The sequence below is a fragment of the Amyelois transitella genome, chromosome 10 (genome assembly GCF_032362555.1).
Source record: "Amyelois transitella isolate CPQ chromosome 10, ilAmyTran1.1, whole genome shotgun sequence".
NCBI classification, from domain to species: domain Eukaryota; kingdom Metazoa; phylum Arthropoda; class Insecta; order Lepidoptera; family Pyralidae; genus Amyelois; species Amyelois transitella.
In genome coordinates this window covers 6,605,113-6,632,618 of record NC_083513.1, presented here as the reverse complement: position 1 = coordinate 6,632,618, position 27,506 = coordinate 6,605,113, and the positions used below count along the sequence as shown (strand labels likewise).

At 32.9% G+C, this 27,506-nt stretch overlaps 1 protein-coding gene across 1 annotated transcript in view; it reads right to left on the bottom strand.

The window, feature by feature from the left end:
- Positions 1 to 2,012: 2,012 nt before the first annotated feature.
- Positions 2,013 to 27,506, bottom strand: part of LOC106136359 (lachesin) — a 133,737-nt gene continuing 108,243 nt past the window's right edge. The window contains exons 7-10 of the mRNA XM_060946007.1: positions 5,220 to 5,351; positions 3,463 to 3,588; positions 2,909 to 3,088; positions 2,013 to 2,212 (exon numbers count right to left, since the gene is read on the bottom strand). Coding sequence (XP_060801990.1) covers positions 2,013 to 2,212; positions 2,909 to 3,088; positions 3,463 to 3,588; positions 5,220 to 5,351 — 638 coding nt within the window. The remainder of the gene's footprint in view (positions 2,213 to 2,908; positions 3,089 to 3,462; positions 3,589 to 5,219; positions 5,352 to 27,506) is intronic.

Genomic DNA, 27,506 nt, shown 5'->3' with positions numbered 1-27,506 from the left:
AGAAGAATCTAAGTGAATTGATTTTATGTTTGTAAACAAAAGATGTTTCTATCATACCATTTTTTTTTACTAATCCTTCACTTTTGAGGTGACTTGCCTATGATTGACCTCAGGATTTTTAACAACCTCCAATCTTTATTTCACAAAAATAGAAACAGAGGTTTAACCATGATAGCGTAGGTTTAGAATTTATAAAATTCTATGTTTTTAAGAAGTTTCGTAATTGTAAAAATTTTGTACTTGCTATCGTGGGACGCTACCTATACAAAAAAAATACCTATTTGAAAACCAGTTTTTAGCTTACACGCCTACAGTTAAGTTTTATTTAATAAAGATTCTTTGTTAAATTAAAATTTTTGGATAAATCGATTCAAAGAAAAGTTTTTTTATATAGTTTACTTTTTTACAATGAATAGGTAGGCATTAGATATAATAAAGCGGTGTTACTTGTTTGGAATTATCCAAGTTAGTATAAATCTCTTCCATGCATTCTTAAACCATGTATGAGACAGATAAAAGTCCACAAAAGAACCCTAAGCTTTTCATCATAAAAATGATTGAGTGAAAATGCCTTAAAATCCCTGGATTATTAAGCGTCAGGCATTCAGACGGTCGGCGAATGAGACTGAGTCGTATTAATTCAAGTGCAACACGAAAAATGCATTAGAGCCCGTCCATTCGTCACTGTCCTGCAATATCTCATTCGCAGACTTTTGAAGAGTGATATGGGTTCCTTGGCGCTAACTGTCATCGATATAAAATACATTTTTTATTTGGTCTGCCAAAAATTTATTCTAAGAATTCGTACTTTTCAAATCAGTCAGATTATAGTTATTTTTTCAATAGCATGCCTGAAATCTAAATTTAATTTTTTAGGGTAATGTTCTTGTTTAATTTGAAGATCAGCTTATAAATTGAAATCACCGTTATCCTATTTTCGTTTAAGCTACAATATCCTGGATCATTTAATATTATGGAAGTTTAAATAAATCATTTTTAATTTTCATCAGGACATTTATTTCAATAATTCAGTATCCATAAATTACACATTTATTGTCAAAGTTAACGTAACAGTTAGCACAAGTATTCAAAGACACCACTGGCTAAAAATGCATCAGTATTTCATTTCAATACAATGTATTTTTTGCAACAGTACAAAAAACAATAATAAATATGTTCTATTAGAAGGATAGACTATTCAAGGAACTACTTATCGTTAACTTATGCTAGTCAGTTAAATATTTTAAGATTAATCTTTAACACTATTTTAAGATAAGATAATGTGAATAGCAATTTAAAGTTTTGTTTTAAGTTTTTTGCAACTGTTTCAAACATGTCATCTATTTCGAATTATACATATAATTTTCTTAGTAAACTTCATACATATATAATAATTAATTTACAATAACGTTACATACAAAAATATCACAAGGACTTTTATCGTCCATCATAATGACTTTCCAGAGAACGAATTAAATAAAGTAAATAAGAAAACTTGTAACAAAAACAAATTAGAGTTAGCCTATATACAATTCATAATTAGTTTAAATTTCACCATTCATCTATGGAAGTTGTTTAAAAAATTTGTGTTTTCTATCTTTTCCAATTTTCAATATCGAGGAAACAGTTTTATCGGTAAACTTTAAATAACATTGCAATTTCTAAAAACCTTAATATAGAGCTATTCGCAAAACTGTAATGTTTTTTTTCTGTTAACCCAAAGGTTTGTGTTAACAAGTTTGATTCATAAATATACAAACACGACTATTTACAATCGCCAGAAAAAAATATCTACCAAATGAAAAAATGTTGACATTTGTAAGGAATGATCGTAAACGTACAAAAGAAGTGTACCGAAATAAACATATATTAGCACTGTAAGTAACAAATCAACTATTATATTAGGGCCTTATGATTTTTTGTATACATAAGGTACGTAAGAAATAAACTAAATATTTTGTCAACGTCCGGGAAAAAGGTGTGATGTAGGTACGTATATTTGTAAATCAAATTTAGAACGTATGAACATACCGCAAAGCAGTAAGTAATAAAGCATACAATTGCGGTGGCAGAGGCTGTGTGAGGAAGTACTGGTGGGCGTGGGAGGCAGCCGGGCGCGTACGATATGGTTGCAGGTTCCTGGAGCGTTGCCACGCTGCACCTGACACCATGGGTTCTTCGGCTCCGAAGCCGTTCATGCTTAATTCTAGTCCTGCATGAACAAAAAGGAAGGTCGAGAGAAAGACTGATAAGGTTGGTGGCAACCTGTCACTTTTCAAAGTCTCAGTTCCATTATTAAGACAGACAGGTGAACGTGGTCTTTCAGTGTTTTTAAGATTGAGTAAGTTGGCTAATATCTATAAGGGAAAACAACATAATTATTTGTTGCTAAAATTTTTGAGTAAGGAGCACAAATAATAAAACATTGGTTCTGCTATGCGTTTTAAATAAATTAATTCACAAATGCAAAAGACAGCCTTCTTTTGAATTTGCGAGTTAATTGCAGCAGTGCATCTTTTGTATTTACTGATATTCTACTCAAATAAACTGTTTTTTCGTTTTGCATGAAAGGAATAGTTTCATTACTAACGTTCTTACTAAACCCTACTAATAATATAAAAGAACTTATTTTGTTTGTAATCACAAAATACAAAATCACTAGAAAAGTTTTGATGAAATTAGATCTAGTCAGAAATAACATACCTATCCAATTAGCAAGAATACATTTATACCCATTATGCAAACTCACTTGACTCTCATTTTCTCCAAATTGTTGACGCACAAGTAAATCCCGAAATCAGCTACATAATAGACAAGTTAATCCAGCAGGAATACCCGTTCACTACTGTCTCTACACATACCTTTAGTTGTATGACTATTTTTTAATATTAATAGTATATATACTCACTATGCAAACTGACTTGACTCTCCATCTTCCCCAAAGCGTTGACGGAGGCGCACACGTAAATCCCGAAGTCTGATTTAGACAGCGACTTGATAGACAAGTTCATCCAGCGGGAATACTCGTTCACTACTGTCTCTAATACGCGTAACTTCGGATTCTCCATTAGCTTGTCGCTCACAAGCGCTGCAAAGTGTATGTTGATTAAATTTATTAAGTTCTGTTAGTTGTTACCTCTGGGGTAACGTAATCGAGTATCGGGGTTTGTCATTAGTGTACACTTTATGCGTTATTATTTTATTGTTGTTAGCTATACTTTTTTTAAAAGAAATTCTTGTAAATGAATGTATGTACTACATATGTGTGTATCTTTGTTGTTAAAAAAATAAGCAACACAAAAGTAGCAGAGGTAGCCATTGTTTGTGATACATTTCTTAATTAAATACTATCTTTAAGTCAACTACATGTAGCATTATGAGGAAATAACTTTAGTTAAATAACAATACCATTTAGAAATTTGTCTATTCGTAACATTCTTACATAAAACAATTAGTACTTACATTTGCCATCTTCCCGGTACCAGGAGTTCATGGCTTTTGGCGAGGCTTCGATAAAACATTGCAATTCCACATCACTGCCCAGCGGAGCTCCTACAAGCTGATTCATCACCTTTACTTGCGGTATAACTGCGCAAAGCAAATTACATTTTCAATTTGTTATACATATATGTTGATCATTCATGTTGAAAAAAAAATTACTTGACTGACTGACTTCTCTACGTCCGACCCAAAGACTTGATATTTGGCATGTAGGTACTTATTATAGAATTTGTCTAGAGTGCACTAAAAGAGAGTTTCCCAAAACCCGTGGAAACAATAATTGAAAGGGGTTTTTTGTTATGTGGGTAGTCTCGGTCGTCCTCTGGTTATATTATAAATACATGGTCAAGGCTTTTGTTTACTTATCCGGAGGTGTCCGGTTCAAGATAACACTTGTTTATTTTTTCAAGTTTGAATAGGACAACAGACTTCTGTGGATTTTCCAAATAAAGTGCGAGGTGGTTACCGGCACCAAAAGAAAAAATATTAGGACAACTCCATCCCTTTTCCATGGATGTTCTAAAAGGCGACTTATGGATAGGCTTATAAACCTGGGAGCCAACTGCACATAACCTATCAATCTGTTCAAAACTGTTGGCTCAGTCTACCCCGCAAGGGATATAGACGTGACTATATATGTAACAAAAAATAAGCTACAAGTCCATCGTAAATTTCGATAGCCATGGGAAAAGCATTTCTAAATATTTTTTCAGCGTGAAGTAAGTATTCGTTTCAGATATCTGAGAATACAGTGTAGAGTGCTCTATGACGAGAAAGAAGAAAAAATGAAAGCAGCAGCTTCAGAACAAGCTTCATACTGCGAAAAACTTTATGCACCATTTTGAAGTGACATTTTAGAAGGCAACATGTAGCCAAGTGTAAATACGGAAACGTTTTAATTTCCTACCGAATGTACGTTACTTGTATTTTTGACTGAAATCATTCAACTGTTGCATTTGAATTCATTTTGTGTTTATTCGGAAATAGGATAAGATTTTTTTTATAAATTGTAGAGCTTCCATGATGATTATCTTTTTACTTTGTTGACTTGATTGGTACATTTAAAATAATGTTTATATATTTGATACTAATTGATGTTTCCAGAAAGGCAAAACCACAAAAAGAGCTAATCATTAAATAATTAATATGTAATTATATACGGGACAAATTACACAGATTGAGTTAGCCCCGAAGTAAGTACGAGACTTGTGGTAGGAGATACTAACTCAACGATATAATATTTTATAATAAATACTTATATGGATAAACATCCAAGACCCAAGCCAATCAGAAATAGTCTTTTCTCATCATGTCAATTTTCATCTTAATATATAGCACTCGTATTAATATATATATACCATATGTATATATAACACTAACACATACGTATGTATGTGTTAGTGTACATATGGTCACGTCTGTATCCCTTGCGGGGTAGACAGATCCAGTAGTTTTGAAAAGACTGAATGGCAACCTTCAGCTATTTGGCTTAATGATAGAATTGAGATTCAAATAGAGACAGGTTGCTAGCCCATCGCCTAAAAAAAGAATCGCAAGTTTGTAAGCCTATCCCTTAGTCGCCTTTTACGACATTCATGAGAAAGAGATGGAGTGGTCCTATTCTTTTTTGTATTGGTGCCGTGTGGTTCCCGGCACCAATACAAAAAAGACACTAATACAGATATAACACTAACATAGTATTGATATATAACACTAACAATGAACTTCAACGTAGTACCGCCGACTGACTGTTGGGGGCACCCCGTTGCTGGCGATGCAGAAGTAATCCCCCATGTCCGATCGCTGCACGTGTGTCAGCTCCAGGGTATCTCCCTTGTAGCTGTTCACCACTGAAACAATACAGAATATTAGATATTTTAAATATATACGGGACAAAATAAAAGATAAAAGGACGTCCTGGTAAAAAGTCTGGTAAGAGTACCCGAAACCGCCGAGCTTATATGAAGAGAGTAATGAATGTGGGTGAAGCGAAAGAAAGTGGATCGGTCTGCCTACCCCACCATGAAAGAGGCGTAATTTAAAAATTATTAATATGGCAAAATAACGTTTGCCGGGACAGCTAGTATACATGGTATATATATATACCATGGATCCTGGATTAGGTGTCAGATTTCTACAAGAAGCTCAACCTTTGAAGGGGAACCTAACCCGTATTGGATCATGGTTACACATCCAGTTGCCTGAATGTGCAGGTTTCCTCACGATGTTTTCCCTTACTGTAAGAACATCGGTCAGTATTTATACTAATGTACTTAATTTCTAAAATAGTCCTTGATACATGACCGAGGTGGGATTCGAACCTGATTGAACTTAACTGAACCTTTTTGCACCACATGCATTTTAACCGGGCACCTTACCGATTCGACCACCGAGGCTCTTCATCATGACTTATATTATGAGATACTAACTCAACGACTTTAGATTTTTATATCAAACATTCAAAATTAAGGCCAATCAGAAAAAAAAATGATTACTGCCTGACGGGGGAATAAATCCGGGACTTGTTGTTCAGATTCTTCATACATTGCCAAACGGGCCGCCAATAAAACTACTAAAGCTTATATCCTAACAAATACTTAACTGCCTTATACGAGTACAAATTGAAAGATAAGCCGAAACGGGATTGTACACAAAAACGAAATCACAAGTCCTGAATTATACAACATACATTTCTATTCGCAGCTATAAAATCTTCTATACAATCCTCTTGTAAAACGTTGATAATATATAAAAATACATATTACTATGATCATAATAATAATAAAATAATTGGTTTTTACTTAAAATAACAAAAATATGTTTCCCAGAAAAACATCATAATCATTAAATACTATTTACGTCAAACTTAACAAAGTTACCTATTGTCTTGACAGTTAATTTCAGAAAAAAATCACGAATGAAGCAGTGTAATATTTTTTATTTGAGTCACGTTCAAATTTATAGGCGAAGGGGCGGTCTCCATTTCAATTTAAAACGTCGGTAACAGATGAATTTCAAAAAAGATTAAGTACTTGTAATGAAGTACGGTTGTAACAGCTTTCTTTTTACCATTTAAGATAAAATTCGTAGTAAAATTAATCAGGTTATAAAAAAAAAAACAAGGTCCAATTTTTACTTAATATTGTTTGACATCTTTTCCCGAGAAATGGATTTAGTTAGATACCATGACTAATTGCAACAGTTCTATGAAGAAGAACTAGTGAAGGATTGATTTCTCCTAAATCAATTAATAAAAGTTAATATTAAAAATACATACATTCATACATATGGTCACGTCTAAATCCCTTGCGGGGTAGACAGAGCCAACGGTCTTGAAAAGCCTGAATGGCCACGTTCGGCTATTTGGCTTAATGATAGAATTGAGACTCAAATAGTGACAGGTTGCTAGCCCATCCCCTAAAAAAGAATCCCAAGTTTATAAGCCTATCCCTTAGTCGCCTTTTACAATATCCATGGGAAAGAGATGCAGTGGTCTTATTTTTTTTTTGTATTGGTACCGGGAATCTCACGGCAATTTAATTAATATTAAAAATTTCGGACCAATTGAAGTAAACTCTCAACATTGACGATTTCTCGTCCTTGTCTTTTAACAGCTCCATATCAATCACCAAAACATTTCCACCTTGTCATTCTGGAAGCCAGATAATAACCCGTGAGCGGTTAGTAGGCCATTTCAGTCTTTGATGAGTAATAAATGTTCGATTGTCATTAGCGACGAGCAACACTAACGCCGGTTTTCACGGTTCGCTCGCCACTAATTTATGCCGCCCGATTGCCGACTGGTTAAACGTAATGTGCGGTGTTAATGTCGCTTTTCAAATCTCTTGATTATACTGGCAGAGCGCTTGAAACTGGATGTTAAAGGCAACATGTTTGGTATTGGGATACTGATTGTTCAATTTGTCAATCAAGTAACTTCTATTATTAGACTGAACTAAAAAAGGCTTGTAAATACAAACTTTAAAATGTAAGTTATTTTTATGCGAATTGAAATTGGTAGTTCAGATTAATATACGATTATTGCAGCGAGCAAAAAATATATAGAATCGACCACATGATATGTATGTACGAGTAATGTGTAGTAAAGTATACTTAGTTCTCAGTTGTCATCCTTCTAAAAAAATAATCTCAGACAATAAGAACGTCGGTTGATATAGAAATTAACGAATTCAACACAAAAACCCTAAACATTTCTAGGCATTTATATCGACAATCATCAGCAAGCGAACTTAAACAACAGTCTCAGCATCCATTCCCCCTCCCATTCCTGGAGCTCTTACCCGTTCATTTTTAAAATACGTTGTTCGACAAATTCACTTAATGCCGCGTTAAATGAACCGTGTTCGCATAATAAAAGATTTTATACTCCAAAGCGATTTCAAAATGGACGATATTTCCGTGAAACGCTAACTTGGTACTCGACGATGCTTCATCTCACTCAGATTCAGAAATATTTTTTACGCATGAATGGCCGGGAATTATGTACGGATAAAGCAAGGAAAACATCGGAAAAAAGAAGAGATTTGCTCTATTTTCTACTATATTTTTATCGTTTTCTACTTAAAATAGATGGAATTAACTATTCATATTAATGAAGAATTTCCATTTTAAAGTATTTGAATGCCTGGAACTCAATCTACCTGATAGTAAGCAAGATGAGGCGGAACTAGCAAGTTTAAATGGAGCCCATTCTGTCTTATATTTGATTTTGAAAGTCACTGATTATGATATTGGATGTAAACTATAAACTAGTAAACACAAAAAATTGAATGAAATAATATTTATTCTGAACTTTATGAATTGTCCTTTGCGACATAAACGACCGTTTTTCCACATAATTAAGCAGATTACTTTTTCGCGTCCCGACCTTCATTTATTGACATATTAAATTTACCTACCCCGTTGCGGCTTATTACATATTCATAAGGGCTGTTTAATAAACGTGGAATGGATTGCTGCATTTCAAAGTTGACGCGTGTACGTTCAAAATGACTTGCAGCTTTGCTCTCAATATTTTTATTTCATTTTTAGTAATACCATACATTTTTATGGATATCAAAGAATGGACTTGGTTTTTAAATAGGACACATAAACCACGGCACATTTAGCCACCTTTTTCTGTGTATATCAAAGTGCCCTTTAGAATGGAAAACTAACAAATATTACCTACAACGTATCAAACAGCCGGCCGTGCAATCTTTGAAAAATCAATCCACTATGTCCGATATTAGAAACATACTCGTATAATTAAAGTGGATTCATAGCTAAGAATTCAATAATAATGCAATCATTCAAATGCCATTTTGTTGCGAGAATGAGTTATGAGCGGTTTTCTTTTACAACACATATAACGTTTTTATCCTTTAAGGGGGAGACAAAGTCAACAACCCACATGATTCTAAAGGCATGTTTAGTTGATGATATTACTATAATAAGTGATAATTTATAACAGTCCCAAATTGATTAAATTTTACGATAAGCGTAACAAGATACTCGTAAGCACTCGCAAAAAGTTTTACATCGCACTGGATGTTGCATTGAAAGGTCCTGAAATCTCAACATACCTGCTTTATTCATTTTTCTAATTATTCCTTCATAAAAAATTGTAATGGCATTTATCTTCTTTTTTTTCTCTGTTTGTCTGTACATGCAAAATGAGATGTTATTTTTATACCAAAAGCATTCATTTTAAAGGCCACGTATAATAATAACCTTAAATAAAGCCTGTAAGTGGTTTTACATGTCACAAACCTGGTGTTTTATATAGCATAAAGTATTCACACGCTCTTTATTCTCTTAAATGAAATATTCAGACCTTTGATTATTGAATGAACTTTGCGGATCAGTTTAAAAATATCTCATTCAATCAGTGGAGGCTTGTGAGGCTATAATGACTAAAAATATACATTGGTTTTTTCAATAGACCGGAATATGAATAATCTATTGCTATATGGATGGCGTAAAAGGTCTCTTAGGGAAAACGAGTAAAGTTTAATTTATAAAACCGAAATCATATTCTTGTCCATGTTAGCTGAGTAACTGAAATGAAAACGAGTCACACATTTCTATGCGCTAAATTATTTTTTATCAATTGAAGGATGAAATAAGCATAGACCATAGACAAAATATGTATATTGTCTATGGAAATAAGTAACACCCTTGTACTACATTATTATTTTAATGCAGTTACGTAATATTTGTTTACACGTAGAAATTACTAAAAAGAGTATTCAGTAACTCTGTAAACGGGACCTGTCTTTTTTACGAGATGTACAGAAATAAACCTTGCAAGAAAATTGAAAATAAAACTTTAATCCACTTTTGCTAATGGGAAGCAGAGTTCAAAGTTAAGAATTAACTGTCTTTTGATGTTGCAGCATCCGTGACTTGAAATTGTACTCAACCTTGCAAGATGATGTAGGATAAGAAAACTTATGACATCGCTTCTAAAATCTTTAACTATATATATATATAAAACTTCAAATGACTGACTGACAACTTACATCCCAAACCGACAGGTCTCGTGACTTGAAATTTGATTTGTAGGTTCCTTAGGTTTAACGTAACGTTATTTTATTTAACGTTATAGGCAGACGGAACCGTGGACGACCTCTAGGGAATATCTACGAAAATTGATGGAAAATATTAGAAGAATTTGAATTACTTGCTATGTATCAATAATAATGAATGTTCCGTAACATAAGATGTTATAAATATATATAAATATATATGTATAAATATATGGTTTAGTTATTAAAATTATAATGTAATATAACGAACTACTAACACGCTTTTATTATTTAAATCGCCAAAAAACATATCATACGTAAAGCCAAAGCCGTCGCACGTTTAAAAATTCCAATCGAGTCAATGTTAATCCATTAAAAACAAAAAATATTGAATAAACACAATGAACAAAGCGGATCTTTTCCTAAAATGTTAATGGCCTCATACGTTTTTTAACCGCCTTGAAAATAGAAGGTGGTTCATAGTTTGACCAATATGTATATGTATGTATGTTTGTTTACTATTATCTCGCGCTTCGCTGAACCGATTTTGATGCAGTTTTCAAGAAAGTGTTTTTTATATATTAGACTTCAAAATAGGAGAATACCAATTCGAGGCAGCTCTCTTTTTACAAAAGTTATTATTAGTTATTATAAGTATTTTGTGCTTTCATTTTGCTTAGTGTCCAAAAAAGTGCAGTTTGCAGGTCCTGCACGTAGTTTATAACGTTAATATATATATATACGCACATATATAATTAAATATATACCTAAATAAAAAGCCTCCTTTTGTGCATTATCTTAGTATAAAATATATATTAAAATTTTTGGTAAAATAAAGTATTTTATTCTATGTTACAAACCATATATCAGTATATAGTATATTTGCTTGCTTTCCTGCTGATCTGATACCGAAATTTCAAACATTAAAATAGGACAGCTATTTCTCTTACCGCGCAAGTTCAAAAAGCCAACCCAATTGACTATTTTATTTGACGCAGGACACGTTTAACTATGTCTTGTGACTATTGGCTCGATCTGTCCCGTAAGAGATAAAGACATGATATGTGCGTCTTCCTATAACAACGACCAATCCAAAACAAACATGTCATTTCTTTTTTGTAGATTAATAAATACAGTTACAGCAAAAGCGATCTTATCACTAAACCAATCTCTTGGATCTCTCAACAGCATAGATAAATCGTAAGTACACTCAAACAACGGCATGGCTATAAGTTACAATTGCATACTTATTATATTATGCAAATTAGAATAAGGGGGTACCAATCGCGCGAATCAACGGATGCGCTCCAAAGTGTTCATTATCATAATTTATTCGGTCGTCAGTAGAGCCCTTAAATTTGCGGCTGTTTTTCAACAGGAAAAATTGTGTAATGCAGTCACGTATCTACCGCCAGTGGTTCTACGCTCCACTTTAATAATGTCATAACCAGAACGGGTGGGGAACATGATAACATCTCAGGTACATCGCGTGACTCCGATTTCGAACAATTATTTACTTTTCTTTTCATAATAATAAGGTTATAAAGTGGGGGATTATGCAGTTTCAATGAACATCTTTTGACAAAGTATGTTGATGATAACTGTTTTTAGTGTTCCGTACCTAAAGGGAAAACGGGACCCTATTTCTAAGCCTCTGCTGTCTGTCTGTCTGTCACCGGGCTATATCGCATAAACCGCGATATTTAGAAATCTGAAATTTTCATAAATGATTAATATCCGTTGCCGCTATAACAAGAAAAACTAAAAATAAAATATTGAGGTTCTATGCAATAAACATGATGATGGTACGGAACAATTTGTGCGCAACACCGACTAGAATTTGGCCGGTTTTCTTTTAAATAATTGTTATTTGTAAGATTATTAATATGTTTTTAATATAATTGAAGCGTAATATTAAATTTTGCTAGCCCTTCACCTAAAATGAGTCCCAAAACAGATAACAATATTATTCTTTCGTCTTAGTTCGATAGTAATATAATATGCAATTTTTAATATAATTATATTTGTGCATTAAATTTATGGCAGATCATGCTTTTGATTTTATTTATTTTTTTGCTTTTGATATGCATTTTATTTAAATAAAATAACTAAAGTAGCATACTCGTTTAAAGAAAAAATTAAATTGTGGGGTTCTCCAACTACCTCATTTGAATTCACCCTTTTTCCTTATCCATAATTTTATTGAGTACAAGTTTTGCCGCTTTTGAAAATACGAACGAGAAGAAATAATGTCACATGTACCTAATTTATTTATAAACTATTTTATATGGATCAGTGATACTTTTCTGCCACAATAATTCTGCATAAAGTGTCCCCCTAATGCAGCCTACATGGTAAATCCATTAGCCTTATTTTTCTTTAGATGTTTTTATGGCCACGAAAACGCCTATATAGTGATATGCGTTTTACTATTAGTTAATAAAAACTTCACACTTTTTTGTACTTGAATTCAATCAATTGTGAAAGATTCAATAAGAAATGATGATAGTTACACATATCAAAAATGTAAAACCGGTTACATTTTTTCCTGTAGGCTTTGAAGCAATAGCTTAAAATGCAATTTGAAAACAAATATTTGAAACCAGTTACGATTATTAGAAGTAACAATAAAAAGAAGTTAAAGCAATTCAAAAAGATCGAAGTAGTCAGGAGATTTATCTGTTCCCTGTTTACGCTACGAAAAATTGGCAACAATAAACACATAGCAAAGTTTGAAATTTGACATTCATTATAAATGTAAGATGCAAAATTAAAGAGGTTTAGGAAAATTCTTGCTTACCTCAGGTTGACTTCAGGAAATTAGCCGTCATTAAACCCCCTCTATTGGTACTTAACATTGTAATCAATGTTTTCATTGTAACGACGTACGTTAATACGTCCGTGTGACAGACAGACACCTCGTTTCTCCATATTAAACGTGCGTTCGTGATTGACGTTGTAACATTACACATTATTACATTCCCGTCACGTCAGAAACGCTTTTATCAAATAATATTGTGTGATACATACGTAAATGTCACGTGGTACAATTTAGTTTTGACGGGATTTACTTGAGCCTATTTCTGGTTATATTATGGCAAGTTTACGCGACATCATTTGTCTAGTTAATTAACGTAATTTGTGACCTACATAACTTTGCAGGCATAATGTTCACCACTATTGAGTAGTGAGAAATTTTTCGTTTTTTTATTATAGTCTCTAATCTTTTATACTACGTCAGGGGAAATCGAAAACAACTGATTACCATGTAAGCATATTTTATTTAACGAGTGAAATCAGTAGTTTAATAACAATGAACAAATTATATTATGTAGATATACAATACATATATTTGGAAATTTTGACAGATAATAAATGATATTCCATTTATGCACGCTAAATACTTTTTATATAACTCATTTTCAACAACTGCAACCGAAAGCACTTTAAATTTGTTGGCAACTTATAGTTTATTTGAAACTAAGTTGTTGCGCTTCGACAAATAAATAATGCTATCCATTTGAACCGAACGCCAGTGGATTAAAAAATGTACAAATTTAAAAGTCAACAGCTTAGGGCCCGAAGCGGATATTTCAGTTAATTCGTAAACTTCATACTACTTCTCCCGCCGGCACCGAGTTAAGACGCTAATTAAAACACTTCGCCCAACTTTTAGTACTGAATTTCTAAAGTACAGCAATCAAGTTAATGGCTCAATCAAAGATCAAAACAACCCTATCACAATAAATATATAATTGCGTTGGTTTATTAAAGCCAGATGGTTTGAATTGGTCTGAGTTTAAGGCATCCATCCGTTGCGATTCAATGTTCTAAAGAAATTAAACCTACCTAATGAATTTGCAGATCGTAATAATCATGTTATTAATTCCAATTTTTATTACTGGACTGTAAAGTCAATAAATTAGTTTTAGGCTATAATTTAGAATAAATATGCCGTGTGGTTCTCGGTACTTAAGAATAGGACCACTCCATATCTTTCCCATGTATTTCGTAAAAGACGACTAAGGCAAAGGCTAATAAACTTCAGATTCTTCTTGTAGGCGATGGTCTAACAAGTTACTACTTGAAATTCAATTCTATCATTAAGTCATACTGCCCAACGAGGCCTTTCATTCTTTTTGAGAATTTAGCTCTGTCTTCATTGTCTACTGATTATATATATATGTATATATATATATTATTGCAAAATTGTTTGTAATATAAATTATTGCAAAATTCTGAACTCGCAACTCACCAAAATGGAATAAAGAATTACAACTGCGAAGTAACATAAAAGTGATTTCAGTTAAGCAAGTTTAGCAAGTAGTGAAGTAAGTTAGGCCACTGTCAGACCTCACAGTTATGGCAAGAAAACTGGGGTTCACTGGTAGACAAATTATACTAAGTTGATTATTGTTCTGGGGCACGCTACCTGTTCTGACAAGCTCTGACAAGCCGATTAAGGTATTATTAATGCAGGGTTGAGATTCAAATGAAATGAATATGGAAACAATTCTTATGACGTGGTTATTATACTGTAGATTCGAAAGTGCGCTAGTTGTACAAGGATTTTTCTTTTCTTTACATATGTACATGCATATCGTTTCTTTATCCCTACAGAGAAGAGATAGTCAACAATAATAAAAATTGAACAAAGCTGAACTGAAGTTTCAAATAGTGGCAGATTTATTGGTTTTCAAAAAAAGAAGTAAAGTAATTTTCAAAAAAAAGTTACAATAATAAGGAATCCCATAGAACTGAAGACAGATAATGCTAGATTTTACTTCGAATTTTTCCGAAACTATTATAGCTCTATCTACCCCGTTAAGCATAAAGACGTAATATAAGTATTTATTTATGTTCTTTAAGGTTAAATCTAAAACAGTTTATTTACCTACAATAATTTCCGCATGTTTAGACAGACAATAGATAGCAGCTCTTTATTCCACCTTTTCCGTTGAACAGCCGTGTACCAATTTATCGAGCTGATTAATTAATGTGGCAACATTAATTAATGTACTCACGTTATAAATCATGTAATCCATATATTGGGAGGCCCCGTTCATTTTGTTATGTTTAGCCACACTATTAAGGCTCTATTTGTGCTGAAACAACTATAATATATTTTACGCATTTCATATAAACGCAAAGTTCGATAAAAATCGATTTCCATAGACTACTTTATATAAAACTCATACGTTATTTTAACTACATATATTAAATATATGTATTTTTAAATAAACAACGTTAATTTTTCTTAACCGCAACTCCCATAGGATCTATTTTGGGATGAATATCCTTTTCAGTACTCTATACCTACAACATTTAACGAAAATTAGTCAAGTAAATAATAGCGTGAAGAACTGATAAACACAAAAATACTTTCTTATTCACAATATAAGTGTAATCAAAAAAGTGAAATAAAATTAACCGTAAGTATAATAAACATTAGGCCTTTTTGTCTTTTCTAGACTGTTGGTTCTGTCGATCCCTTAAGAGATAACGCGATCGAATATACGAGTATGTAAGACCATTAAATAAAAACGATAAAAATTAAAAACTCCTTTCTTTTAATAAAAATCTTTGTTTTCAAAAAAGTTGAACAGTTTAATTTTCTCACAGGCTAATTTTAAGATGATATCAAATATTGTGTACAACAAACTTTGATGTGTCAAGACAGGCATCGGAATCAAAGTCGAGGCTAATTTAATCTTCATGGCGACACTTCTAATTTTGCCAATGGGCATAAAAGTTTGTCGCATTATAGTGCTAACTAACGGTGTGAGTGGCAGCTGAAGGGTGGACAAGACGAAACTGCTTTTGCAATTCAGTTCCTGGTATTCCAAAAATTAAACTCGGTCTATAAGTCTCTCATTCATAATAGTGTTATAGTGGATGAGGGTGGAACAGATTTTAAATAGATATTTTTAAACAAGTAAACAACATAGTATAGGTACGAAATTTATAACGAGGAAGATTTTTAAATTGTTGTATGTTTCTCGCTAATTCTAAAGTAGAACGAAGCTAGTAGAATCCCCTTTTAAATTTAACTTCGCAAGAAGCTTTAAGGCGTTAGAATTTTTTAACAAAAAAGAAAAACCCGAATTTAAAACTAAAAACCATTTTTTTCATACAATAATAATATGAGAATATTATTATTAATAAATAATATAAATAATCATACAATAAATAAATAAATAATATGAACCGCCTCAGTTGGATATCTAATCCTCGTGATCAAATAAAAATCATAAAAAAATATTTGACAGATTCAAAATTGTCTCACAAAAGCTCTGGCATAAAAGCAAATTTTAACACCACTTTTGAAATAGTGCAATGATATTCTGACGTGTATCAGAATGACGGCCGCCGAGTTGCCGTTAGAACAACAGCAGGGCGGTTATAATATAAATTTACGGGTGGCTAACAGCAGTTACGTTCACCCGTTGTTACTGCGACCACTATTCTCTATTCGCACTCGACAGAGCTTGAAGTGGTCAACAAAGAACACAATACATTGATGGAAATAAGTCTCTTTTGTAACATATGTGTGATTAAACGTTGATATAAAGAACAAGGAGATATATAACGTAACAAAAATAAAAATTATTAAAACAGGAAATGAACTTCATCAAAATATTAAAACACTAGCTCTAGCAGATACGAATCTTACGGACGTACGAAGCTGCAATTTTGCATGTTTCTTCTTTAAGAAGTAAAACTGAGGCTATAATTTTACACGGTCGGATCTGCGGACATTATTAAGTATGCGTTATAAAACTGATCTATTTTGACCGAGCAGTCCAGCAAAAATCTATGTCGTAACTGTTCGTGGTAGAAAGTTGAAGTTCGGTATTTTTCTTACTTTTTCTTTCTCTCCTTTTATTCTTCACTAATCTAAAAATAACCTTCTCAATACAATAATTGATTGTTTTGATAACAAGTTTCAAATTTCCATCAAGTTTATATGAAAGAGGCGATTAACAATACACAATTAAGATCAATGAATTCGTTTTCGTAATGAATATATAATTTCGCCTGAGTAATAAACATATAATTATTTTTTAATACCTATGCATAAAATGTGTTTTATAACAGTTTTTTACGACTTCGCCTATTTTAGGATAAACGTTATTTTTATTATGATACTGATAATAATCACTCAATAAAGTATGTAAGTATCTTAAACTGACTAAAGTTTATACATACATACATATAATCCATGAAGTGGTCCTTTTCTTTTTTGTATTAGTGCCGGCATCACTCGGCACTTATATTATTCTCAGACGTACTCGTACAGTAGATTATTTCATTTTCGTAGCTGCCAAAAATAATCTTAGCTCAGAATATCAATAAAGTATATTAAATACTGATATTCGGAATTCTTGTCATTGTAAAACGCCAACTAATGAGTTTTCGCAATGTTTTCTTAACTTTTTGTGCGTTCAAGTTGAAAAACACAGCTTACTTGCATTTAAATAGTGCCAAATTTTGCGAGAAAACAACAAGATCATAGCTTTTTCGTTTTTTTAGAAACATTTTTCCTGCTGGTTAGGCTGGCGCGGATCCAACTGTCGTTTGGACCATTTACATTGCTTATTTAGAATTTTAAAAAGAAGACCATTACGTTAATATACTCGAATTCGGCCTGGATCTTATATATATATATATATATATACGGGACAAATTACACTGATTGAGTTAGCCTTGAAGTAAGTTCGAGACTTGTGATACGAGATACTAACTGAACGATACTATATTTTATAATAAATACTTATATAGATAAACATCCAAGACCCAGGCCAATCAGAAAAAGTTCTTTTCTCATCATGCCCTGGCCGGGATTCGAACCCGGGACCTCCGGTTTCACAGACAAGCGTACTACCGCTGCGCCACAAAGGCCGTCATTATTACTGAAGTAAAATCTTAAATTTTACTTCAGTAATAATGTGTCTGATAATTTACTTATTTTGACAAGCTGTTTTATTTCTTTAACCGTATTTTACCCTTCATTTAACTGAATATATGTGACTGTGCATCCAGCTTTACTGGTAAATTGACTTTTTGAATGTGTTATCTGGCTTAGTTTATAGATCTAAATAACCTTTCTTTCAAAAAGTTATATTTCTGTGTTATGGATTTTATGATATTATTTCCATTTTATATTATGAAAAAAAGCCGCATTTAATATACAGAAGCGTATGGGGACAGCTCTGACACCATTCTAGCATACTCTATTAGACATGCTTGAAACATGCTCCCTTATAAGGTTAATATAGCATTAGCGCATTCGACACGCATGATTTGCCACGCCGTTCATATTAAATAGTTAATTAAATTATTTACTTTTTTTCTTTTTTTGTTACCTATGCTTCCTTCGTCGCTTATTAAAAACGTTTATTCCTCTTTCACAAAAATGATTCTTATAACTAATGGGTGTACAATAGCATTGCCTGCAACTAATGACTAAGTCGCTTTGTATTATTTTTTGCCAATTCTATTTAATAACAAGATACATACATACATATGGTCACATATATATCCCTTGTGGGGTAGACAGAGCCAACAGTTTTGAAAAGTCTGATAGGCCACGCTCAGCTATTTGGCTTAATGATAGAATTGAGATTCAAATAGTGACAGGTTGCTAGCCCGTCGACTAAAAAATAGAATCCCAAGTTTGTAAGCCTATCCCTTAGTCGCCTTTTACGACATCCATGGGAAAGAGATGGAGTGGTCTTATTCTTTTTTATACTGGTGCCGGGAACCACACGGCACAATAACAAGATAACTGAACCAAAATATATATTTATTTATTTACAGTAAAAAAGAACACAAGATCCGAATGATTTACTTATTAGTACTAATACAAGAGCCATAAAAATATAATCCCTGAAACTAATGATCACCGTTACAAAGTGTCAACCAAAAATTTTTAGCCTTAAATTTAAAAAGGTGTGTTCTACCTGCAGAGAAATACAAACACACATAAAGTATGAACACATACAAAAGACGCGTCGTTAAAAAGAAGCTATGTTAGTATATCAACATTAGGACAGAGAATGAAGACGGTAGTTTCAGTGGCAAATTGCTATTACCGTTATAGCTGTAATTTGGAGGCTTCTATGCTGCCACCGCGGGTAATGTTCGCCATTTACAATTTAAATTTACACTTAATGCAACAGTTCACTTTGATGCAGCTATAAGGAAAATTATAACTTTTCTTTTGAAAGTAAATGTAAAATTTGCAGGTGCGTGAATCGAAACGGGTCGTATAGGGTATGTTATGTTATGTTCATATATACTCATACTGCATTTTTATCTCATAAGAAGTCAACAAAAATACGTTATAATTACAACGACGTCATAGATTGGAATTAGGGGTTTATTTGTGAAATGCAACAACACTTTAGGTGAAAATGTAGGCAAACTACTATATTTATGTTATTTTTTTACATAAAATATTATTTTAATTAATTGACTAACATGAACACAGATAGCTAGTATAGTTATGCAGGTAAAACTGTCATGGCTTACGTAATACCCTTTAGGAAAAAAATAACAAAGTTTTGTGCAAAAGGATAAAAAATGTAATAAGTTATTATAAATTAAATTTATTTTCCGATATTACTCGTGGAGTTATTTATTTCGTTTATTTTCTTGATTCTGTTCATCTTCTTATTCTGCTGCAAATCAATTGATCTCTCGCTATACTTCCTACAACTTACTTGCTTCAGAGAAATTCTTTGACGTCACGAAAAAATAGCGAAACACACTGATTGATTAGGCAGATCAAATTAACAAGATCAATCGGAAAGCGTCTTATAATAGGGAAAAAAACGGATTGGGGGAAATTTGCTTCAGTAATAGTAATTCAATTATCAGAATAAAAAGTAGACATTATTATGCTATTTTTGGATTTTTTAATATCTCTATTAAGGTAGGTGTCTAATAAGTCTTTGAAAATCTAACTGGCTAATTCTGTATAAAAAGGTATTAGCTATTAGGATAAGGAGGATTTTGCCAGAAAGATAGGTATATTTGATGCTGTAATAATATAGTAGGCGTCTACAAATTATTTTATAAATTACTTTCTTTTCGCAATACTGTTCTGAGCTGAACTACCGTTCAAATTTATAGAAAAAGTAGCATTAGTCTCACTCAAACTAATTACATCATTCAAAAGAGAGTCATTGTAACATTTGAATCTTACATCACATGTTTAATTGTCTTTAAGGTGCCCGATTAAAATTAGTTATTCTTTGTAAGCTAAGAATCGTGTACGTTTCCAGGTATCACAAAGAACGTTGCTCTATTAAGACCTGGAAGTGAATCCCCAGCACTAATGTACATTTAATTGTACGACGATTAGCAGAAGTATTTGCAATAATTAAATCCAGATATCGTGTTTGTACGAGCTCAGTAATGGCCAAAGTTTCATGACAGGCTTTTATATAATTTATTCTTATTGTTTCATGACCCGGTTTATTTCGCATTTTATATCCTTTTGTTAGAACACGTGGCTATGTAGTGCACCTCTATTTGTTTTATACTTCCCGAATGGTAAATTATTTAGGAGATCAAAATAAAATGAAAGTGGAGAGGATAAATGAAAGCAGGTTGACTAAGGAATTATTAAATAATAAAAAAATATAAAAGAGTACGAATCGAAACTTTAGAAGAAGGCCAAGACTGTTATATTACCTTTGTTTCATTAAGGTCATCGTGGTTAAATCACAGGTCAAGAGTTAAAACCGACGAGCTTGCATGCAGAATGTTGAATGTTGATGGAGCGAAAGAAGAATGCAGTGATAGTGGAAATTGGAAAATAGTACTCTCTCACTCTCAGGAAAGAGGCGTGGATTTATGTATGTATTTATCAAGTATTTCGGAATTATATATTTACAAAAAGCTTGTTGAAGTAACAAAAACATATTGCAGCTAAAATATATTTAAAAAATGTTTGCTCTAAATACCCAAAAAAATTAATTAATTTTTTCAAATGTACCTTCTCGGTATGTTGTAAGTCTTTGGGTATAATTATTATAAATTGTCATTTTTAATTAAAAAAGCTACACATTATTAACCAAATCACCGATTCAAAAGCATGACTGATGGTTGGTCTATGCAATATATTTTAAATTAAGTTCTTTTTCCCCTACCAATCTCTTTAAATATCAAAGCTAGATTCTAATAGTAAAACATGCGCAATGCAAATGTTAATATTTCCCTTCAAAATGAGAAACAACTCAAACAAATAACTAAAAAAAAATAGTCCAAACAAATTCTTCACTTCAAAGCTAGCAACACTAATTTACATGAGTTGAGGAACTGCAGTTGCATACAGCTATTTAATTTTCAAAATTACAAATTCCTGCATTTCCTCTAGTTTCTAGCTCGTGAAAAACTATATTGCTTTTTTTATTAAAAATACGGGGTGTTCCAACAAGGGGCAAACGGCCACTAAAAGGTTATGGTTACGGCTGTGACATTCGAACGGATGCCTAACTTATAAAATTGGTAATCCTACACCACGGGCCTCCCACCTTATCCCATAAAGTATGACCGAAAACGAATTAAGGATTATTTCGCTTTTTCGATGATATTGTTCAACCTTTCGCTTACAGATTCTCACCCACTCTATTTTTATTTCCTGTTCGAAGCTAAATGTTGGGTCGTATTCAGTGTCAATAGTTTTTTTATTATAGATCAAATGAAATGTTTGCATTTACACAGCCATATTTGTAGTTGGGAAAATTGGACATTTATTTGAATTTTAACTGTTATATTTTAAATAATAAAATCAATGTTTTAGAATGTAATGTTTACTTAGTTTCGTTACATTTCCTTTGCAAATATTACAACAAAAAAAAACATATTTGCTTATTTACAATAGCAAATGCAAATGGCCACAAGACACAAATGAGAGCGCCGATGGTGGACATTAATATTAAATAACACCCAGAACCACACATTCAATTTTGTGCTGCGGTCACGAGGCACCTGCACTGCGTCGAGCGAGTTGGTACACTCGCTCATACACGAATGAGCTATGATTATGGACGTAACGAGCTATACAGAATACTGAACGTTACTTTGGTATCCCTCGTGGACTTACAGTATGCTCACTCCCTAGGATAGCTTCTTTGATAATCAGATTTTAAAATCTATGTCAATTAATTTATCGTTAACGCATTTTGACATAAATTCAAGTGAAGATTACATTTGTTATCATTTTAATAAAAATAGGGGTGCACTTAAGATAGAATTTCTTGAAATACCCACGGGCGGAGCCGTAAGGTTACTCTATTTTAAATCCTCCCAAGACTAGTTAATTTGCAAAAGAATTATTTCCTTCTTGATCGGATCGAGGCTCGAACTCCAAAACCCGTCAAGTTCAGAAGAATAATAAGAAAGTAGCCCTCGTGACCGTCAAAATGACATAATGCAAATAAAATATAAAAGACTATGAACATAGAAAATAAAAATTGTGAATTATCTAATTTAGCATGAAAAAGACACTTATGAACGAACCATTTTTAAAAGAATCAAGAAAATATAAAGCTTGCGTTTGAAAATTTTAAGTAACAATAAGAGATAAACATATTGCTCGGGTAAACTTTGTTCAAGTTTTCTGCGTTTAAGTACTTGCTTAACTTAGTTTGTTCAGGCAAGTTTTCAAATCCGTGCAGGATTTGTAAGTGCGTTCGTGATTTTAACACAAACTTTACATTTGAATTTCGGATAAAACCAAAAACATGCTTCCATTTCACGAAAGTTTAGATTTATGAAAACTTCTTCATACGTTCGGTTTTTCAAACAAGATTACAATTTTGAAAAAAAATCAAATAAACATAATATTAAATAAATATTGAAGAAGCAAGAATCATACAAGGTCTTCTACAAAGATTGCATAAAAAATCTCTCCTTGTCATACTCGTTTGTCCGTAGGTATATACATATATTTTTATATAGGTATATATGTATTTTTGTTGATGAAGATTATTATATTATTATTTGTGGATGAAGCGAAGGAAGTATGCAGGGATCGTGGCAAGTGGAAAGAGATAGTCTCTGCCTACCCCTCCGGGAAAGAGGCGTGATTTTATGTATGTATGTATATTTTTTTTTCGTTGAAAACGAATGTACTACTTAAAACGCATAGTGATAAATCGATTAACTAGCTGTCAAATTCTACGCCGCGATTATTTGTATGGCATTCAAATGTTATATTTACATTGATGCCAATAGGAATGCAACGCGAAATTTCCATTTGGCTTGTACAGCCACCACAATATCACACTCTGCTATAGAGAGACCCTTCGATCCTTGTAATATGCTGATGTACACCTCATGCTAACATCAAATTATAAGGGGTTAAGGAAACCTTTGCTCCCATGCTGGTCAAGCAGCAAAGCCAATCACAGTATGTGCCAGCTACTTCCTTCTCAGATTGTAATGGATTATTAATTAAAATTAATTGGATTATTTTTATGCCAGCGTATATAATATAAGAGATAAATTATTTGTAGAACTTAAAGTTACAACAGGTTCAGATCTCACCTCGGCCATGTCTCCTTTCTGAGTTATGTACAATTTCATTTGTAACCGATGCTCTTCGTGAGGAAACCCGCACAATCCAGCAACTTGATGCATAACCGTGATACAATTTGGGTTACAGACGTTGCAGAGTTCAGCAAGAGTTGCTTCGTGTAAAAACCAGAAACTATCCCCTGTACATTATATACCTACTTGAATTATGTGTGCAAGAGTGATCCGGAAAAAAATACTAAATTGCAATGAATAAGGATTGGTTCACATATTGCAGACTGTACTAAAGCATTGCGAGCTAAAATTATTAGATTGTTTGTGTTGGTGTTGCAACAATGCTTGTGTATGCGGATGACATAACTAGTGCAATTATTACGGACTAGTTTCGTGAAAGAGGAAATTTGCTATACTGGGCACTTTAATTTTAACTGAGTAATGCGTTTAACATAGAGGTCGTTGTTATAAGACTTATAAAAATATCAAAGTCAAAGTCACACTAATCTCATCGGCTTTCAATATTATCTGATGTGACTATATTATCTAGAAATAGGTTATCCAAAAAAACCCGTATCATTGGGATAATGTCAAAGGAAAGCCAAGGATTCTAAAACTATCTTACTAGCTTAAAGCAAAGTTGAATTGCTAGCACTAATTTTATCTATAGAATCTAGCTCATTTTCCTACGAGCATTTATCCTCTCTCTATGGATTTACTATTACTGTGGCCATTATTTTCTTTGTGTCAGAATTAAAAAAAATAACTCTTTATAGTGCTTTCGACGGCGTCTGTGGCACAGCGATAGTGTGCTTGTCTGACCACCGGAGGTCCCTTTTTCGAACTTTGGCCAGATCAAATTTTCAGCAATATGTTCTAGACTACACTCAAGAAAAATTCCATTGATTCAGCCATAACTGGAAAAACAGATCTTACTAAATCTAACTTAGTAATATTAATACAATTTCAAGTGAAATTACGTAAAATAACAAGGTATCAAAAAGTGATTTCGTGGTAAGAACGTAACACATTACACACATTCATATGCAATTATCAATTCAATAGCATCTCAATTAAAATTAACGTCCACAAACGCAAAACTAAATGTACACCCTATTAGCTATAAGGATCACTTTGTGGAAGAGATAATAAACGTTTATTATTATTATTATTATTATTATTAATTATGTTAGTTATTTGAAAATTTATTCCAACTTTGATGTAATATAACTAAATTTCTAGCTGTGATAGCTACCAATTTTAAAATGCATATCTGTGAAAGTAATTTAATTCCTAGTTTTCTTAAAGATGCATTGCCCTTTCAGGAACCAGCGCCCGCGGGGCCGCAACTTTACATTTCTCCTTAAAAAAGGCAAAAAAGTTCATAAAAATTCAGTCGAGAGCGGGCCTCAGACCGGTTGTCCTTTTTGTCGTCGCTCTGCGAACCACCCGATTTAAAAGAGTCAGATGAAAACTTGTTACAGAAAGTCGATTAAAGTTACAAAATGAAAGAACCTAATTATATTCAAGGACCAAAATTTTACAAAAATATGAGGCTTATTTTTCGTCTTCATTCATATTTATAGACAAAATGATAATGATTTTCACTTAAATAAATTACAATTTTGGCTAAAATCACGATACACTCAATCCTTTTGTAAATTTCAGCGCTTTGATAATAACATATTTTTGGTACTTTAATCATAACATCTTTTTTTGGTTGTAAAATTATACTTTTTATTTTATTAGAGGTTGTGGAAAACATGTTAGATGGTCAAAGGCATAGCCTGCGCTTTTCTTCAGAGAGGTGAGGATGCAACCGGGACTGTAGCCAGGGGGAAGAAGAAGTTGAGGACATGTTAGACGCAATACAAAGTTCAACTTTGTATTGCGATCATCATTCGTTCATTATGGCTGAATCGAAATCAAAGTATGGGTGTATTGATCATGATCATTATTTACAAACGCTCAAAGCATTCGCACATAAAAACGGTCCGCGGGCATAAACTCTGCGAATTATTCGATTCATTTCAAAGGAATCCCACTAAAAGGAACGCAAGACTAACTCAAAGCTTTTATATCTCGTTGCGAGGCGTCTTATTGTCTTCAGCGGTATATGTATTAAAGCTTGCTTTCTCTTGCGTAAATAAAATCCATTGGAAGAGAAGTGCTTGAAAGCAAGTGCAAGGGAGGGAGGGGTCTAGGTGTAATGCCTCATGCGAGTGTCGAGGACAATGCAAAGTAGATTGAATTGGAAAAAAGACTTGAGTAGAATGGCGGCTTTCGGCACTCTCCGGGGAAAAGGGTACGTTCCAAAGGGTTAACAATGAGAATACTGCCCATATATGGATACACATTGTAAAACTCCGCTTTCGTTTTCATGGAAGTATTATTTATATTTATATGTTTAAAACGTTTTTACCGTGAAAATTTATTACCACTATTTTGTACACACTATAAAATTATGTAACAAAGAACGCTATCGGTTTTTTTATATATTTCAAATTTATATCTACTCCCAACCCACTGTGTATTTATTTAGCAATAAGTCAGTAACAAAAGAGCAGAAACTAAGAAGGTTGTAAATGGCATACTTACCAAATAAATACTTAAATCGTTTTCCGTTCGAAAATTCAAATTTTAATAATGTCTTGTAATAACCTTGGTTCAAACACCAATGATGTTCTGATATCAAGTTTTCATCAATAAATTATTATAACAATCTTCATAAATTCCTAATAAAATTTCCTCACTTTCGCAGCAAAAATTCACCACCACTACGGAATATTGATGTTTTCTAACAAGACACCTGTGAATATTCGCATACTGACGTGTGACAACATACATGTTTGAGCAATGTCTCTAAGCATACCATCAATATTGATACATGGTGTATATTTACTTATGCTCCGTGGTGTTCATACTTCAAATATTTTCAGTATTTTACAAACATTTTTTCTTTCCGCACTGTTCTTTAACATAACTAATTTACTGCTTGCTTACTTGCTATGCTTTTTTGTTAATTTACCTTATATTTTGGAGCATTATTATTTATGTCTAAAAAATTAAAACTAGCCTAAGATTAGTGAATACAGAAGCTGCTAAAATAGTAAAGGGTTATCATTTACCTACTTGCACTTCACTATTCTGTAGTTGGAAATATCTGTTGTTAGTTCCCTCGGTAATAAGAAACAGCACCAGAGAAGGATCTAGCTCAGTCACTTAATCGATTTTACGATCTACACGGGAAAAAGCATTAGCGGGGCTAGCATACCACGTTAGACGCCATTTTTATCGAGCAACAAACTGTCGCTGGTTCCCTTTTTATTATGACGAGATACAGGACAGCGGAAGTTTATCGCGCGATTAAAATGTCGTCGCGCGTACCCTGCTAGTCGCCGCTGTTTAATTCCATTAGTTTTTTAGTGCCACAAGTAGAGGACTAAGTACTACATCTTAAACTAAAGCACTAAAAACTTTAACAGATTTAATCATTGTTCTACAAGAAAGTTCGAAATATTCAGCACTGAATCAATACGGCTATTGTTTTAATGTAAAACACTCAACCGAAATGTCGAAGGAAGTTCTTCAATTCAAGTTCCAATATCCAGAAACAAAAGGTTTCCGGTTGAAATATCTGTGACATTATTCCTCGTTATTCAACCGCTTACGAGTATCTATACCTAGTAATGAACAATGTGAATTCTCTTCCCGATAAAACCGACAAACAAGTTGCACGCTACGTCCAATTTTTTCCGAGCCATCTCCTTTCTTAACAGGATAAACTCCACTTGATAGAAATCGTATTCTTGTTAGAAATTCAATTTATGACGCTCTGTTCTATCTACACGACGTTCATTTCTGAAATGGAGATGGTATGGAGGGCTTGATGAGAAATTTTCTAGGTGCTCTGGTTAGCCGGTTTAGGTTCGA